The sequence below is a fragment of the Magnolia sinica genome, chromosome 1 (genome assembly GCF_029962835.1).
Source record: "Magnolia sinica isolate HGM2019 chromosome 1, MsV1, whole genome shotgun sequence".
Lineage (NCBI taxonomy): Eukaryota > Viridiplantae > Streptophyta > Magnoliopsida > Magnoliales > Magnoliaceae > Magnolia > Magnolia sinica.
In genome coordinates, this window is record NC_080573.1 from 123,117,194 (window position 1) to 123,134,247 (window position 17,054).

General features: G+C 41.1%; 1 protein-coding gene across 1 annotated transcript; it reads left to right on the forward strand.

Annotated features, from left to right (window-relative positions):
* The first annotated feature begins 5,561 nt into the window (after positions 1-5,561).
* On the forward strand, positions 5,562-16,747 carry LOC131256583 (glucan endo-1,3-beta-glucosidase 14-like). Its single transcript, XM_058257490.1, has 3 exons — positions 5,562-6,092; positions 8,977-10,016; positions 16,390-16,747. Exons 1-3 carry the CDS (start codon positions 5,813-5,815, stop codon positions 16,474-16,476), a joined length of 1,407 nt encoding a protein of 468 aa, XP_058113473.1. The 5' UTR covers positions 5,562-5,812; the 3' UTR covers positions 16,477-16,747.
* The last annotated feature ends 307 nt before the right edge of the window (positions 16,748-17,054 follow it).

Here is a 17,054-nt window from a genome sequence, read left to right on the forward strand (position 1 = left end):
TTAGATTTTATGGATTAAGTTTTGGGGTTTAGGGTTAGGTTTTAGGGTTTAGGGATTAGGGTTAGGGTTAAGTTTTAGAATTTATGGTTTATGTTTAGGGATTAGGGTTTAAGGTTAGGTTTAGGGTTAAGGTTTACATTTTATGGATTAGGTTTTAGGGTTTAGGGATTAGGGATTAGGGTTAGGCTTAGGGTTATGTTTAGGGTTTAGGGTTCAGTTCGGGTGCACCACAGCGGGCCCAGGCAGCACTTGAGCCATCCCAAATGCATCATAGCGAGCCTAAGCCGCACCAGAGCCAGTCCGACCAAATTAACAATTAAGAATTAAAAATAATGACTTAAAAATTACCTTTAAAAGACAATAAAAGGTTCGGACAGCTGATCGAGCTGCTGTGGGTGGGTGGTCGGGTGGATGGGATTGTGACGATTGTCTATCGAGCGGCTGATGGGGCCCGAGCTTGAGAGAGAGAGAGAGAGAGAGAGAGAGAGAGAGAGAGAGAGTTACCGCATGAGTTTTTGGATTGGGTGGGTTTGGTCGGGTGCGGGCGTGCGACGGGTAGGGGTAGAGGTAAAGAAGACTTAGGAATTAGGGTTTTTTTTTTTTAATATACTCGACATCCTGAGTCGAGGCGGGTTTCGGATCGGGTTGAGTCTGACTAGATCGAGTTTTGGGTTGAGTTGAGTTGAGTTACTGCGTAACTTGAACTTGACTCGGTTTGCTTTCGCATTGGCTAAGCCTATTTGGTTCAAACCAACTCATCTATTTGGTTCGGGTCGAGTTGGGTCTAACCGAGTCAAGTCCACCGAGTGGAGTTGTCCTATGTCCAGCTCTAAATATCACCATGCTACGAGAAAATAGTGGCGATTGAATGTCCAACATTAACAACTTTTTTAAGGCCCAATGTAATGTTCATTTACCATTTAACCTATATATTAATTAGGTCACATAGACCTAGTAAAAGGAAAAAAACAAATCCGAGCTTCATACAAAACTCGCCTTCCCCTAGAAGTTTTAGTGGGGGGTCATCATTCGTTACTGTTTCCTTTGGTGTAGTCCACACGAGATTTGGAGCTGCCTCATTTTTGGGCGCATGCCCTAAAATGATCTGAAAAAATGGATGGACGGCGTGGATAAAAACGCATACATTATGGTGGGGCCCATAGATCACCGTTCGTTTAGTAGTCACTGGCTACTTACGGCGTCTGTAGGCGAGAACGTCTGCTTGCAAGTCTTTTCAGTCAATGAATTATGCTCTAACGTTCCCTTTGTGGTTATATATGCGTTGCATACACCCGTCCAATCTACATATGTTTTGAAATATGGCCTATCCATACGTTGACCCACCAAATCAACAGTCCCGATCACGACCTCCGTTTGCCATGTGTAACATGAGGATATAGAATTGTGCATCTGATCTAGGGCATGGTACATCTGTTTGCTGGTCAGATTAAACGGCCTGGAACGTTGTTTTCTGCGGCCGTAATATATGAAAACGCTCGTATGGAGGTCGGTTTTGTAGAGTTATATGCAGCTTCTTCTTCACATACACATGGCAAAAATGAAGTGATGGGGACTGTTGATCAGGCGGGCCATCGCAGAGATAAGCTACAAACCGAAGTGCAAGCAAGTGTACAGCTCTGACCATTCATTTGGAATGATTTTTTTCATTCTCAAAAATCGGATTGTTCCTCTGTTTTGTATTTTTTTTTATACGCCACCTTACTTTTGGGATCCAGTCCGTCAACCAACTGGCCCACCACATTAATACCACCACAGCACGTTGGCGGCTTGTCGCTTGAAGAGGGAGTTGTACGGAACCTCCCAGGTTCGTTAATTCTACATGCGTGGGAGCAGTACGCATCCACCGCGAGCGGATTGCCTGTCACCCGGGGCAGAGAAATATCTCTGTGCCTGGGGCTGTGTGGGTCCACAGAGATGTGCGTGACAAATCCACTCCGTCCATATGTTTTGAAATATCTCAATAGGACAAAACTATAAAATTCAGGAAGATCCAATACTCAGGTAGGCCACACAAACAAAAGAGTGGGAACAGCAAGGTCCACCGTCAAAACCTTCCCGTAGCTGAACGTGATCTTTATATGCCATCCAAACCGTTCATGGAATTATTAACAATCAGATAAACTGTAGGACCAAATATCATCCTGATACAAAACTTCTATCACCGACATGCGTTCAATCCCCACTGCGTATGGTATGGCCCACACATGTTTTTGATCTGTCTTCTTGTGGTCTTTCAAAACAGATGGGCCGAGTGACATGCAATCCGCTCCCACATCCAAGACACATGTGTCCAAATGCAACACGTGTGAGATATGAAATTTCCATCTGGTTGATTACACCGTTTAGGTCTTCTGTCATAAAAATCACGAAATTTCACACCCCATGTGAGCCACAACGGTAGAGAAAAACGAACAGTGGAATTGATACGCTGTGGCCCACCTGAAGACTGGAATTGATGGACGCGGATTGCGTCTTACCCCGTCTATGTGGGGCTTACTATAGTGTATGTTTTATCTGTGCCATCCATCCATTTTAAAAGATTGTATCAAAGTATGCTACTAAAATGGAGGTAGATTCAAATCTTAAGTAAACCAGACTAGTATCCACAGAAAACAGTAAAAATTAAACTACTAAAATCCAAAACTTATTGGAAGGTACAAAGTTCCTGGTTACGAGACAATCGTCGTTTGAAATTGATCTAAACATTATTTCACCTGGACACTAGGTAGAGACGGGATGGTCCTAGCAGAGGCTCTCAGGAGCCCACCATGATGTATGTATTTTAATCACACCGTTTATCTAGTTTGACAGATCATTTTAATGCATAAGCTTAAAAAGAAGACTGATCAAAAGCTTGAGTGGACCACAGTATTAAAAACAGTGGTGACAATAACACTCACTTTTGAATCCTTCTGCAAGGCCTTGTCCAGGACTGTCGGTCTCTGGCTATTGCTGGGCAGAAATCGGAGCGATTTATCTGAATCGAAGGTCAGGATTGGGTCGGATCGAGTTGGCCTAGTTAGATCCGACCGTAGATTGGATCGAGTTCGAATTAGTGGTCAATCCAGATTGATCCGATCCGATCCGGTCGGGTATATATAAATAATTTTTTAGATTTATTATTACTATTATTATTTTTTACTTTTTACGTACTCGCCAAGTGGCTGCCCTTCCCTCACCCAAACCCTAAATCCTTAAACTCTAAGGAACGGGCAGAGTTCAAACCTAGCTGCCCCTCTTCTTTAGATACGTTTGCTATAGGGTCATAAACCTTCATTCACACGTCTAAGTAGACTCGGCCATTATCCGAGTTTGTATATGAAGCATTTTCGATGGCCCTCGCCTCATATAAAGTCCTTTTTACTTCTTTTTTTTTTTTCACGGGAAAAGTTACAAATTCCATGAACTGTATGCTACAATTTCTTTCTACTCTGACTTTCCCTATGTAGGCTCCTAGTTACAGCTTTAATTTCCGAGCATGTAGCCTACCAAAATACTCATCACTGTCCTACAGTGGCACTCTTCAGGGTATCTTGGATGAGCATGCGATCACTACCGTTGAGACCAGTCTTTCTAAGGGGCAGGCTGGCCAGACGAAATTCCGTAAGACGTGACATCCCATCTACAAGAGTGTCCATCTAAAGAATGGAGGTAAAAAAACATTAGGACCGATCTGAACCGTCCCCAATCCGATCCAACTCAGTTTCCCGGCTAAGTCGGACTCGGTTGAAATCAGGCCAGCAGGACAAGGTCTCAATGGAACCGATTTCGGGGCAGGTTATAAAAATTTCGGACTGGGTCAAGTTGGACCAATCTGGGCCAACTGACTCGATGCCCAGCTCTATCTCTAGCTAGGTTTAGTAGGCTAGTACTCAATCCGCGTCCCATGAAAAGTCCTGACGTCACAGAATATTTACATCCGTGGCAGCGCGTTGATGGATCTACGTACGCGTGGATTGGCAAACCTTCGGACATACAGTGACGTGAACCGCTGAATGTCCGTCTTAGTCCATCGTACCGACTCTCAACGGGAGCGGATTAGGTGCGACCCCGGCTTCACCCAACACAGTGCGGCCCTGAGATGGAACCCACCTTGATGTATATGTAATATATCCACGCCGTTCATCCGTTTTTCCAGATCATTTTAAGGTAAAGAAAAAAATTGAGAAGATCCAAATCTTATGCTGATCACACTACATGAAAAAGTGGTGGCTGATCATTAAAAACTTTTTGTAGACCAACAAAGTTTTGGATTAAGGTGATATTTATTTTATATCTGCATTTAGGTATATATGACATTATCAACAGGTTGGATGGCAAATAAACATTACGGTGGGCCTTACTAAGTTTTTAATGGTGAGCGTTCAATCACCACCGTCTGCTGTAGTGTGGTACACCAGAGTTTTGAATTCCCTCATTTTTTTTTTTTTTGTCTCATGCCCTAAACGGATGGACGGCTTGGGTATACTACCTATACATCAAGGTGGGCCCCGTGGTCAGGGTCACAACATGTTGGGTGAGGCCGGCGCCGCACCTAATCCGGTCCGAACATTCATATGGGTCAAACTAATGAGTTGACCACGCTGATTTTGGGCCAAATGACAGTGCTTCCCCACCTCCTACACCGCTGGGATACCTTACACGTGTGACAAACGGTCACTTTTAGAGGCTCGTGTGGGATTAACAGAGCTCCGAGTTTGTACAGTAGGAACTCAAGACTCCACGAGTGATCCAGTACTGTGGTGCGATTTTGGATCCCAGGTGGACCCACCTGTGACGATCAACAATCGCTGGATAGGTGGTCCACCGAAACAATTGCACATGAATCGATAATAATCATGATCGGATGATCAAAGCCATCGGATTGAATCTGGCTGTCTATTTTTCAGGCTCTTAATCAGAAATCCATGCAAATCCAAAAAGCGTGATCATGATAGTTAGTTGGCCCACCTGGGAATCTGCACCAGAATCAGGCAAGGGACGGGTACAGTATCGTTGCTGGTCTATGGAGGCACATTGCGTACTGGCATGGTGCTCTGTGGACCCAAAAATGATGTATGTATTTTATCCACGCCGTCCATCCATTTTGGATCATTATTTTAAGGCAATATTACAAAAATTAGATAAATAAAAATTTCAATTGGACCACACCATAATAAAACAGTGATGATTGAATGGTAACCATTACAAACTTTCCAGGGTTCAATGTAATCTTTATTTTCCATCCGGCCTGTTGATTATGTGACAAAGACCTGGATGAAAAAAAAAACACAAATATAATCTTGATCCAAAACTTTTGTGGCCCTCAAGAAAATTTTAATGGTGGGCGTTCAATTAAAACTGTTTCCTTTGGTGTGGTCCATTTGAGATTTTTTTACATATTTTTCATTGTGTCCTCTAAAATGAGCTGGAAAAATTGATGGACGGTGTGGATAAAACATATAAATCATGGTGAGGCCCACAAATCCAGTAGCGAGTCGCTACTGGCAGTGTCCGTATATATGAATATGATACAATTACACTTTTGAAAAGAAAAAAAACAAAACGCTAACCCCCCACGAGCGAATAATAACCGGAAATTCCCCCAAACGCTCCGGCAGACTTCAAACTCATTCTCTCCGACAGAGAGGACAGCGAAACGCGGTCGGATCTCTTCCTTCCTCACACGGTTGCCGATTCTTCATTTCCAGTCGCTAGCTACACCAAAGCCAAGAAAAGCATATCACCAATCGCAAGTCAGAGAGTGAGAGACTGTAGAAATATAAAATAGGAATGGAAGAAGAAGAGGAAAATGGGCCGTACTCTTCAATCTTTGAAAGAATCGATTCTCTCTTCTTCCAACTTCTTCTCTTCTTTGTACAATAACTTGTCTTTCTTTGCTTTTGGAGTTTGGAATCTGGTCTATGGCATGGAAGAAGCTTTGTACCGGCATCGACGAAACTACTACGGCCCCGAATCCCTATTACAGATGGAATCCTCCCTTTCTCTTTCCTTGCAACTACAACGGATGGGAATTCCCTCTCTTTTCGCATCCGTCTCTCTCCTTATCCTCTGCATCATCTTCTCCGAAGGTACCTACTTTTTTTTTTTTTAACTTCGTTCTTGTTGCTTCAGTGCTTCTGCTTTGAACTACGATTGCTTTGATTCTGCTTTGGGTTTTATTTATTTATTTATTTTTTTTCTTCTTGAGTCGTGTTTGGATGCGTGTGCTTTCATTTTCTTTTTCACCCTTCTTTTTCGTGCTGTCTGTAGTTCTGTAGCTTTTTCTTTGTCACATATCATTGTGGAATCTCGCATTGATTGGCCTCGGGTTTTTGTGTTTTTCAATTTGAATGGATGGGTGGATCTGATGCTTCATATGATCGACTTATAGAATAGCTGTAAAGATCTTTCTCTGAATTTTGATAATAGGATTGTTGATCGGCAATTGTTCTGATGCCTTTGTTGGATTCCATTGGGAAAATTGAAACACATCGTTACACATGTTGGAAATTTTTTCTTCTATTTCTCCTTGTCTCTAAATTGAGGTGGGCTGTAAGTTCTTTATCTTGTTCGTCTTGTACAAACAGAGAAATATGCGAATTGGGAATCAATTTAGTTCCGATTTCTGAATTTTCGATTCAATTCAGCGTCTGGCATCTGTTATGATAAGGGATTGTTTTTTTTTTTTTTTTTTGGAATCTATGATTAGTTTGATATTCGATGGAAAGAGATAAGGAGTCTGTATCTTGTATGATCATTTCAAAAAAGATTATTCCTTCTTTCCAACTTGCCCTTTCAAATTGATCAGCTGATGTGAATAAACTAACCACCGTTCTCACATTACTCAATTTCTAAAAGGAAAAAGAACAAAAAGAAATGGAAACCAAAAATAACCAAACAGAACCCCCAAAGAGTCATTTTTAACTCTCTCTTTTTATGCTATAAAATAATTCCGTGAGGATTCAGGGCTTTATTTTCCCCATTCCATCATTTATGGTCTCTTCCTATGGATGTTCTCTTTGGATTATTTTATTTTATTTTTTATTTTTTAAATACTTGATCATTTAAGCATCATGAATACATATAAACATGATGAATACTTTTGGAACAATTAAAAGTGCACTTGGAGAAATCTTTTCTTGTTCTAATCCAGGCCACTTTGAAGTATTAGGAGGGTTCATTTTGGAACATTTATATGATATTCCCTTGTTTTGATGGTATGTTTAAATAGCGATTTCGTTTAATGCATTATCCTAGAGTCTTATCTTGGTTGAAGGATTTTGATGTGCATCAAACTTCTCTATGGAGCATAATACTAGCTCCAACTTAAGTTGCTTCAATGCATTTGAGGGGTTCTATGGTTAGTGATAGTGATGTAGAACATGGCATAGATACATTCCTAGCATGGTTGGACCAAGAGAAGGTGGACCGTAAATTGATCATAACTTTTGATCCGGGTATTGTTACGGGGTGCATAACGTATCAATCTTTAGTGAAATGGGTTGGACCAAGAGAAGGTGGACCGTAAATTGATCATAACTTTTGATCCGGGTATCGTTACGGGGTGCATAACGTATCAATCTTTAGTGAAATGGGCCATCTGAGTTAATTGACTTTGTGGGTTGCGTCTGCCCGTTTCGTCAGAAAATGCACACTTTCAGCTCAAAAATGAAAATTTATTACTTTTAGTAATTCTGAATTTTTTAATATTTTCTTACTTTTAGAATTTTAGATTTTCTTCTTTTTTAGAAAGAACTTGTAATCATGGTAGGGCTTTTCTAGCAAAAGTTTATTTGGAATTTTTATTTTTAGAAATTAGGTTTTAGAAGAGTTTTATTAGAATTAGGATTTTTATTAGAGTTAAAATTTTGCTATTTTTGGTAATTACGAATTTTGGATTTTTTTTTTTCTATATTAATGGTGTAATAGGGACATACATATCAGACGATCTATCAATCAATTTACGAATTTTTATGAATATTATTTCTATTTTAATTTTCATGAATATTATTTCTATTTTCTTGCTTTTTCCTCATGGATTCGAGAAGTCTCTGTGAGGATTCTAGAGAAGCTTCGTGGATTCGAAGTAGTTATCTTTGAGGAAGACGGTGATCGACCTCATCACGTTCACCCTTGCGTTAGATAGCTTTTGGTAATTTTTGACTAAGGGTTGTTAATCGTGTCATGATTCCCATGGGGTACTATGATTTATTCAGACAGTTTGTTTGGGAATCTTATATGATATTTTGTAATATGGCGTTATGCATTTTTTTTTTTTTTTAATTAGGGATTTTGTGAAGTCTTGATAGATAGATTGTTGAACTTGAAAGGGATGCATTTGAATCTTGAAAGGCTTGTTGACAGAACTGTAAATCATTTATATTCAGAATCTTGAGGCAAATTTCTAATGGTAACTGCTAAATGTAATTTGACTATGAATGATGTTCTGTCCATGTCGAGTATGGAGTGCACTGATGTCTCTATTTCATCTCAAGATTTAAATAGTGTAGAATCATAGGGAGAAGAATGGAGAAGAGAAGAAGAGAGATGGGAGAGAAGGAAAAGAGAGGGAGAGAGCGACTAAAGATCTCTCACGCCCCCACCTCTTATACTATTAGATTAAGGCTAACAATAATAATATTTACAAAATTGCTCCTCTTACTTAATCCCTCACAAAACTAAGGCCCATGGGCCCAAAACTTGACCCAAAACATATGAAACTCAAGCATAAGAAGCGGACTACCCAAAGGGGACGACTAGTCACCACACGTGGCATGTGTGGACCCCACGTGATCCACATGTGCTCAAGATAAGGACAAATAACAAATAGTATATTTTCTTAGATATTTTGGGGTCCATTGTCTTTTGTGTTTTGTCCAATTCAGAAATTTAAATTACTCTTGGAAAATTACTGCAATTCCAGTGTATTAGAGTTGTGCCGCTGTTTATAGAACCATTTCTGTCGCTGTGCAGGCCTTGTGACAGTGCAGGCATTTACTGGAACTTATGGAATAAACTATGGCAGGCTTGCTGATAATATACCTCCGCCTGAAAGTGTAGTTACACTTCTTAAAGCAGCAAAGTTAAAGAATGTTCGGATTTATGATGCTGATCCCAGTGTTCTCCAGGCATTCAAGGGATCTGGTCTTGAATTAGTGGTTACAATTCCCAATGAGATATTGAAAGATATGAGCGTGAGTGAAGATCGTGCCATGAGCTGGGTGAAAGAAAATGTTCAGGCATTTCTGCCAGATACCCATATCCGAGGTATCTCTATTGGGAATGAGATATTGGGGCTTACAGATCTGGAAATACAGGAATCTCTTGTGGGTGCCGTCAAGAACGTCTACAAAGCAGTCGATAGGCTTCAGTTGAAGGATTTGGTTGAGGTCTCAACACCACATTCACAGGCTGTGTTTGCCAATTCTTTTCCTCCATCATCATGTACTTTCAATGATAACATCATTCAGTACATGAAGCCCCTTTTGGAGTTCTTTTCACAGACGGGGGCTCCTTTCTACATCAATGTGTACCCATTTCTGGCCTACAGCAATGATCCCAAGAATATCGATATTAATTATGCCCTTTTCCAGTCAAATCCAGGAATCCATGATGCAAAGACCAATCTACACTATGACAACATGTTCGATGCTCAGATAGATGCGGCTTATGCCGCTTTGGAAGCCGCTGGTTTTGAAAAGATGGAAGTCCGAGTTTCTGAGACGGGTTGGGCTTCTAAAGGGGATGATGAAGAAGCAGGGGCAACAGTTCACAATGCTAGAACTTATAATTATAATCTGCGGAAACGGCTTGCCAAGAGGAAGGGGACTCCACTCAGGCCGAAGATTGTGGTGAAGGCATATGTCTTTGCATTGTTCAATGAAAATTCGAAACCAGGAAAAACCTCAGAGAGGAACTTTGGACTGTTCAAGGCTGATGGGAGCATCGCATATGATATTGGATTTACCGGACTCAAGCCTTCAGCTGCATCCGCATCTCTTTTCTCTCTGAAGGTACAGTGTACTGTAGCACCTGTGGTATTCCACTATCCATTAAAACCTTGTTCTTGAATGGTATTGGGTAATTGCAGGAGTAGCTCTTGATAATTAAAACAGCCATCACTGCATTATTTTTCCTCAGGTCTTCGAGTTTGCAGGACGTGATATTCCTTAAATGAAATGATAATACATTTATAAATCTCGTCTTTGAGTTTGCAGGACTTGATATTCCTATCTTGAATGAAATGATAGTACACTTATAAATCAACTACACATAAAGAAATCTAGAATCTACTATCCTTCAACTCTCATTACTTTGAAACTTTTCGAATATCGATCAAAAGTAAATTATAGGGCTTCTTTATCCTGTTAGCAATTTAATAGAATGTTAATCTTGGTTATTTTGCTAGTCTATTTCCTGTCTTCCATTTTATTGTTTGGAATATTCTTTAATTCGATGAAATTAGAATGGGATTTTGTTGCCAAAGAAGAAGAAGAAGAAAAGAAAAAGGAAACAAAGAGAAAGAAAAAACCAAAAACTTCAACAATATTGAAATTGAAAAGTTACGTGTATTTGGAACATCAGTGTAGTCCTTTGTATGGGCTGTAGAACCAGCTTTTGACTAGAAATGGACCTATAGGGCCTGTTTGATTTTCCTAATACCCTGTAAATACATTGTAAATAGGTAATAATTACTTAGCCAAGTAATTACCACACCATTCCCAATGCTAAGGTTGACACCTGCTTTTTGAACACTAAAATCGAGGACATGTAAAATAAGGGCCTGTTTGGATTCGCGGTTAAGGGTGTATTGCATTGTATTAGTGGGACTGATGTGACATGAACATTGTTTGGTTCGGAGTAGCCGACCTTGGTATACCACGCACGTGAATACATGGTCGAGCCAAAACTTCTGACCGGCGGTATTGTACTGTCAGAGGCGTCCGCTGCCATCTGTACAATGTCTTCAATGCGTTGTAAACGCGTGCTGACGAATTTCAAAAAGCACGGTATGGCCCGCCTGATGTATGGTCCAGCCCGATTTTTAGCCAATCCCATTTGTTTTTGCCCGCTTGACAAACGGCCCAGATCTTTCCATAGAGTTAAAATCTATTTCTGCTGCAGTACATTTGATGGTATTGCAATCTTTAATTGTAGCCGTTTGATTTGGGTCATTTCCATCTGATCCAAACCGTTCATATGGTTTGTCTTACCGTGAATGGTGATATTCCAGAATTTCCACTGTTTTAGGTCTTTTCATTTGAATATACACTGTACTTTCAACCATTAATTTGTGGCCCATTGAGAATATTCCAATCCATTAGATCTTAGTTCTATCTTCATCCACAGTGAGGTCCACCAAATAAATGGTTTTGATCATTTCAACATGACTTCAGATCCAACGGCTACATGATTTTGTAGTAACCTTTGTACAGCAACATTAATCGCAGTGTTCATTGCTCAATAAATATAGGCGGCCGGAATTTACGCCCACATCTTTTCATTTCATACTCCAATTTCTGCCCTTTTTGGAACTGAAATCGTACGAAAGTTTACTATTTTAGTTCCAACAATGCAAAATGGGTGGCGTGTGGTGAGTAAACTCTGTGGGGCCCACTGTGATGTAATTATTATTATCCACTCCTTCCATCCATTTTTTCAGCTGATTTTAGTGCATGAATCAAAAAATGAAGCATATCCAAAGCTGAAGTGTACCACACCACAGAAAACAGTGTGATAATTACTTCCACTGTTGAAACCTTCTTAGGGCCCACAGTGATGTTTATTTGTCATCCAACCTGTTCGTAAGGTCAAGCAGACATGGATGAAGAGAAAACACAAATATCAGCTTAATCCAAAAGTTCTGTGGCCCAAGAATTTTCAACGGTAGGCGTTCAAGTCCCAGTGTTTCATGTGGTGTGGGCCACATGACCTTTGGATATATTTTGAAGTTGAGATGTTGTTGATGTGTACCGTGTGTTAGATTTTAAGGACGCTGTGACATTATTTATGACATCCATACCGTTAAACAAGTGAATCCAAGTTGGGGACACTAGTAGAACGGTCATCATTCATGTACCTGAACATGATGGACTGCAGGGATTAATCACAATAACAACACTGGGCCTCGTCTGAGATAGAATGCCTGAGCATGTACAAATACGCTTTATAGTACACAGACTACCAATATTTACATGTATATACAATGTGTGACCCTTATATGTCGTTTCCAAACATTGATCTGTACTAGAAATTGTATACATGCTAGGACAATACGTCCTATCCAAACATTGGTTAGTGGCACGTTTCTGATGGATGTATTCTGAATATTGCCCAACTTATACATGAACAGTACCATAATACAATACAATACACCCAAAACACGAATCCAAACAGGCCCTAAATGTGGAGCCTAGTATGATAGATGTATCTTATCCACACCATCCATTTGCCATGCAGACTGATTTTAGGGCATGAGCCCAAAGATGAGGCAAATCCAAAGCTTAAGCAGACCACATCATAGGAAACAGTGGGAATTGAATGCCTATCATTAAAAACTTCTTGGCCCCATAGAAGTTTTGGATCAACATGATATTTGTGATTTCCCCTTATCCATGTCTCGGTGAACTTCTGAATGGGTTAGATGACAAATGTACATCAATGTGGGCCCAATAAAGGAAACAACTTTCAACAGTGGACATTTTAAGGCCACTGTTTCCTTTGGTGTGGGCCACTTGAGCTTTGGATCTGCCTCATTTTTTGGCTCATGCCCCAATATCTTTTGGTAAAACAGATGGACGGCGTGGATATGCAACAAATATCATGGTGGGCCCCAAACATTTAAGTCAGTGCTTTTGAACCGGTTTTCGAGGCGGAAATACTTCCATATTTTCAAATAAGTTCAGACAGTAATAATTACTTATTTACAACTTATTTACAAAGGAATTGGAAAATCAAACTGGCCCATAGTTTCAGGAAGTTGGAAGTGAAGTGGAAATAGATTCAGGTGCCGGAGAGGGGAAGTGTCTCTTTCAATATGTTAGCAAGTAAAATAACTAGGAAGCAGGAGGGGAGTTGTCTGAAGTTGGATTCGAAGCAGGAGCGGCAACTAAGAATGGACCATTATTTATTAAAAAACATGCATTAGATACCTCTTATGCTGCCTTGTACATCACCATCATCATCGTCATCAAAGCCTTTCCCTATTAATTATGCTGTCCATGACAAATCTTAAAAATGTTACTGAGAAAATATAAATGGAAAAGAAAAAAACAACCTGCTCACGCTGATAAGAAAAGATAAGTTGTACAAACCTATCCTATCATTCTATCATGCAAAACACATTCTTGTCGAACAAACCTTCTACCTAAGTGTTGTTCCTGCTTCAAACCTCGTGCTCCTTCCCTTGCTGTTTATGCTTGCTAACATTTTGAAATGGAGGCCTTCCCACTCCCACACTAAATTTTTTTGCAGTGCAGGCTTACATCATGTTCATGTTCTAATTTGGGATATTAGGGATCAGACTTTCTGCAGCAGCCTGCCGATCCTGCATAAGCTGTATGGGCCAACAACCCATCACCCAAGGATTTATTTTCCAATATAAAAAAGAACAGTGCAATCTTATAAATAGGTGAGGGTACAAATCCATCCCAGGGCCAAAGAAGAAAAATGCCCTATTTCTCTTTGAGCAGATATCTAAAGAATAATGACTAATAATTGGGGTACCTCGGTTTGCTAGCAGCAGCTTGAACATTACTTTACAGGTTTGCATGACATTAGGGCTGTACACGAGCAGAGTTAGCTTGGTAGCTTGCTCGACTCGACTTGGATAGAAGCTGAGTTCGAACCGAGTCGAGCTGATTTTTGGAGCTCGAAACGAGTTCGAGCCGAGTTTGATCTTGCCCCAGCTCAACTCGACTCGACTCGAATATTGCTCGAACTCGGCTAGACTCGGTTCGACTCGGTACAGGGTATATATACCCTTCAAAAAAAAAAAGAAAACCCTACCCGTTTTCAAAAACCATCCCAGCCTGCCCGAACCCTAGACTCTCCTCCCTAACCCTCTCTTCCTCCCTCTCTCTTAGTCAGCTAAGCTAACCTTCCTCCTTCACTCTCTCTACTCTCTCCCTCATCATCCCTTACCCGCACCGACGCATGGCTGTCTGATCTCCCTACTCTCTCCCTCCTCCCTTACCCGCATGGCCCTCTCTACTCATCTCTCTCCCTCCTCCTCCCTTACCTGCACCGCCGCACGGCTGCCGTCCGATCTCTCTACTCTCTCCCTCCTCCCTTACCCGCACGGCCACCGTGCAACCATTTCCCTAAACCGTAAGTCTGCCATTGTTGCCTGAACGCGGCTCGAACTCGGCCGAGCCGAGCACGAGCTGCTGTTCCGAACTCGAAGGCCGAGCCGAGCTGAGCCGAGCACGAGTTGAGACTCGAGCAGTCCGAGTCGAGCCAAGCTGGGCAAAGCTCGGGTCGGCTCGACTCGTATACACCTCTACATGACATATCACACATGCTGACCTTTTCTCTATAAGGAGAGAATCAACGTCTGCTCATTTACTTGTTTTATTGAACCTCAAGATACGATTCGCATGCAGATAAGGTTTGGTTAGGATTGTTGCCCACCTATGGTTGCATGCATCTTTTACTCCGAGAGAGATCCTGCTTTCTCCATCTGCTGCTTCTTTCAATAGGCCCATCTATAGTTGAGTGACTTTTCTAGTTATGGTACTGCTGCGACTTCTATATGCTGTGGTTGAAAGATGCTCCAGGTCTAGCCATTTTCTATCCTCACCATATCCCTGTGATCATCTAACCCTTATCTCAACTAACTGCTGTCAGCTACACAAATCCTGTTCCGCCATTCCACTCTATCAAGGATCATATCCTCGGTTAAACCAGAGGTCATTGAGTCATTTCTTATTGCCTCCACCAATGTCCTTTCGAGCATTACCCATACTCTTTTAACTTGAACCAATGCCTAACCGGTGCAGTTCTTGGTCCCCGTTGCACATGGCCAAACCATCTTAGGGTACTTTCTATCATCTTGCCTATTAGTGCTACTCCTAAGTTCCCTTGATTGCTTTCATTTTTAATTCTATCCTTCATGGTCTTGCCACTCATCTATCTCAAAATCCATATTAGATGGCATTGAGATCCTTAGAGCCTAGTAGTCCTTTTTCAAGCCGAACCCAGGATTGTTGAAAGTTCATTTCTGTTCTGTACGAAATTCAAAATGCTTTCCACCAAGCTTCCTATTCTTAGAGCTGCAAAGCATCTTTACATTGAGACATCATATAACTCATTTCTCATGTAGTTGACACTGGTCATCTACCATGGCTTGTTTCTGTCATATCCTATCCTTGCCACTAGAAGTGCTTGTTTGATGTGGTTATAGGATGTGCTTTATGTTTTTTTTTTTTTTTTTTTAAAAAAATAAAAAAAATTTAAATTTGTTAAAAAAAAAAAAAAAAAAAAAAAAAAAATCTTATTTGTGTTCGAACTTTGCTTCGGCCATGATAGGGTTGCAACTGGGGTGGAATGGGTTGGGTTGAGGCTTAACCTGAGCCTGACCTGACCTCAAGAGGACCCAGCCGCAGCTCAACCCTAAACGGACCCTACTCGACCCAACCTGATGCAAATACATGTGATAATTCCCAACCTGACCTAACCCAACTCAAATTTGCTAAACCCAAACCCAACCTGATTTCAAATGAGGTTGGAATATCCCAACCCGAGGACCCTGACAACTTGACCCAACCAGATCCAAACTCAGGTCAGGTTATTTGGGTTTGGGTACCCAAGTTGCAGCCCTAGGCTATAGGACGGTGCGTGGACTCAAATAAACGGAACCCAAGTTGCAGCCCAGGCCATGGGATGGTGTGTGGACTGAAAATGATGGGTGTACAGCCCTGATCCTCTGACTTCAAACATTGCATATCCTAGTGCTACAACGGGGCTGGGTTTCAGTCTCTGATAGCTGCTTACAAGTTTGCTTTAGATGGCACACTGAATCATCATGGAAGGTGCGGACAGGCAAAACAGATAGTGAAAAAAACCTGACCTGGAATGACAGTCAATCCAAAAGGAACGATTATATTGGGAAAAGTAGCCATGTAACACACAAACAGAAGCTGCTGTGATGATGTTTTGAGTTTTCAGCTTCCGTTTATTGCTATAAAATCTACAGTACATATCGGGCCATTGTTTCAAGTGGGGGTAGTTTCTGTAAGTCTCTTAACAGATAACATGCCCTTAGAAACGGGATACTGTTGCGACCGGGTAGGTGTAGAAGCAACCACCATCTTATTTTAGTTGTTCTTACCTGTTTTCTGACCTTCACCACCCTCACCTTTTGGTATTGCTTTTTGTTCAACACAGGATATTCGCGCTCGAGGTTGGGCAGGGGCCTTAGGTCCCTACTCCATAACTCTAACAATGTGTGCTGCTGTGCTGTTTCTGGTTTGATATCATAATAAAATTGGAGGTTTGGAGCTCCCAACCGACTATTTTTTATTTTTATTTTTTATACAACCAAACTGGCCACGGAATTGCTCAGATCAGGGTCCAATGTTCTTCATCGGGAATGTTCTCAGGTAACAAATATTTCATGTATCATCCATTCATCTGATCAATATACAGCCGTCCCTCTTGAAATATTTGTGACTAGAAATTACAGATTATTTTAGTTGAGAAATACACATGGATGCCTAGTCAAAACAGGATCATTTCATTTTCATTTTATTTTTTGGCTGTAGTTTGCGATGGACCAGCCAAGTTTTTTAAATGGTCATTTTAACATTGGGGCCAGCTTATGTACCAATAAGATGTCCCAGACACTTGCCAGCTCTGCACGTGTGTTAAGTTGCAGGCTTCCAGGAATTAAGTGAAAACGAGGATGGAGAAAAACCCATTACATCTCTGCTGTCTTGTCCATGCAGTAAGGGTGCCAATTGGTGCGGCCTGCCCCCTCGAACCTGACCCATTTAAGAACCGGATCATAATTTTAGATCCAGACTCAATCCATTAGAATTCAGGTCGGCTCC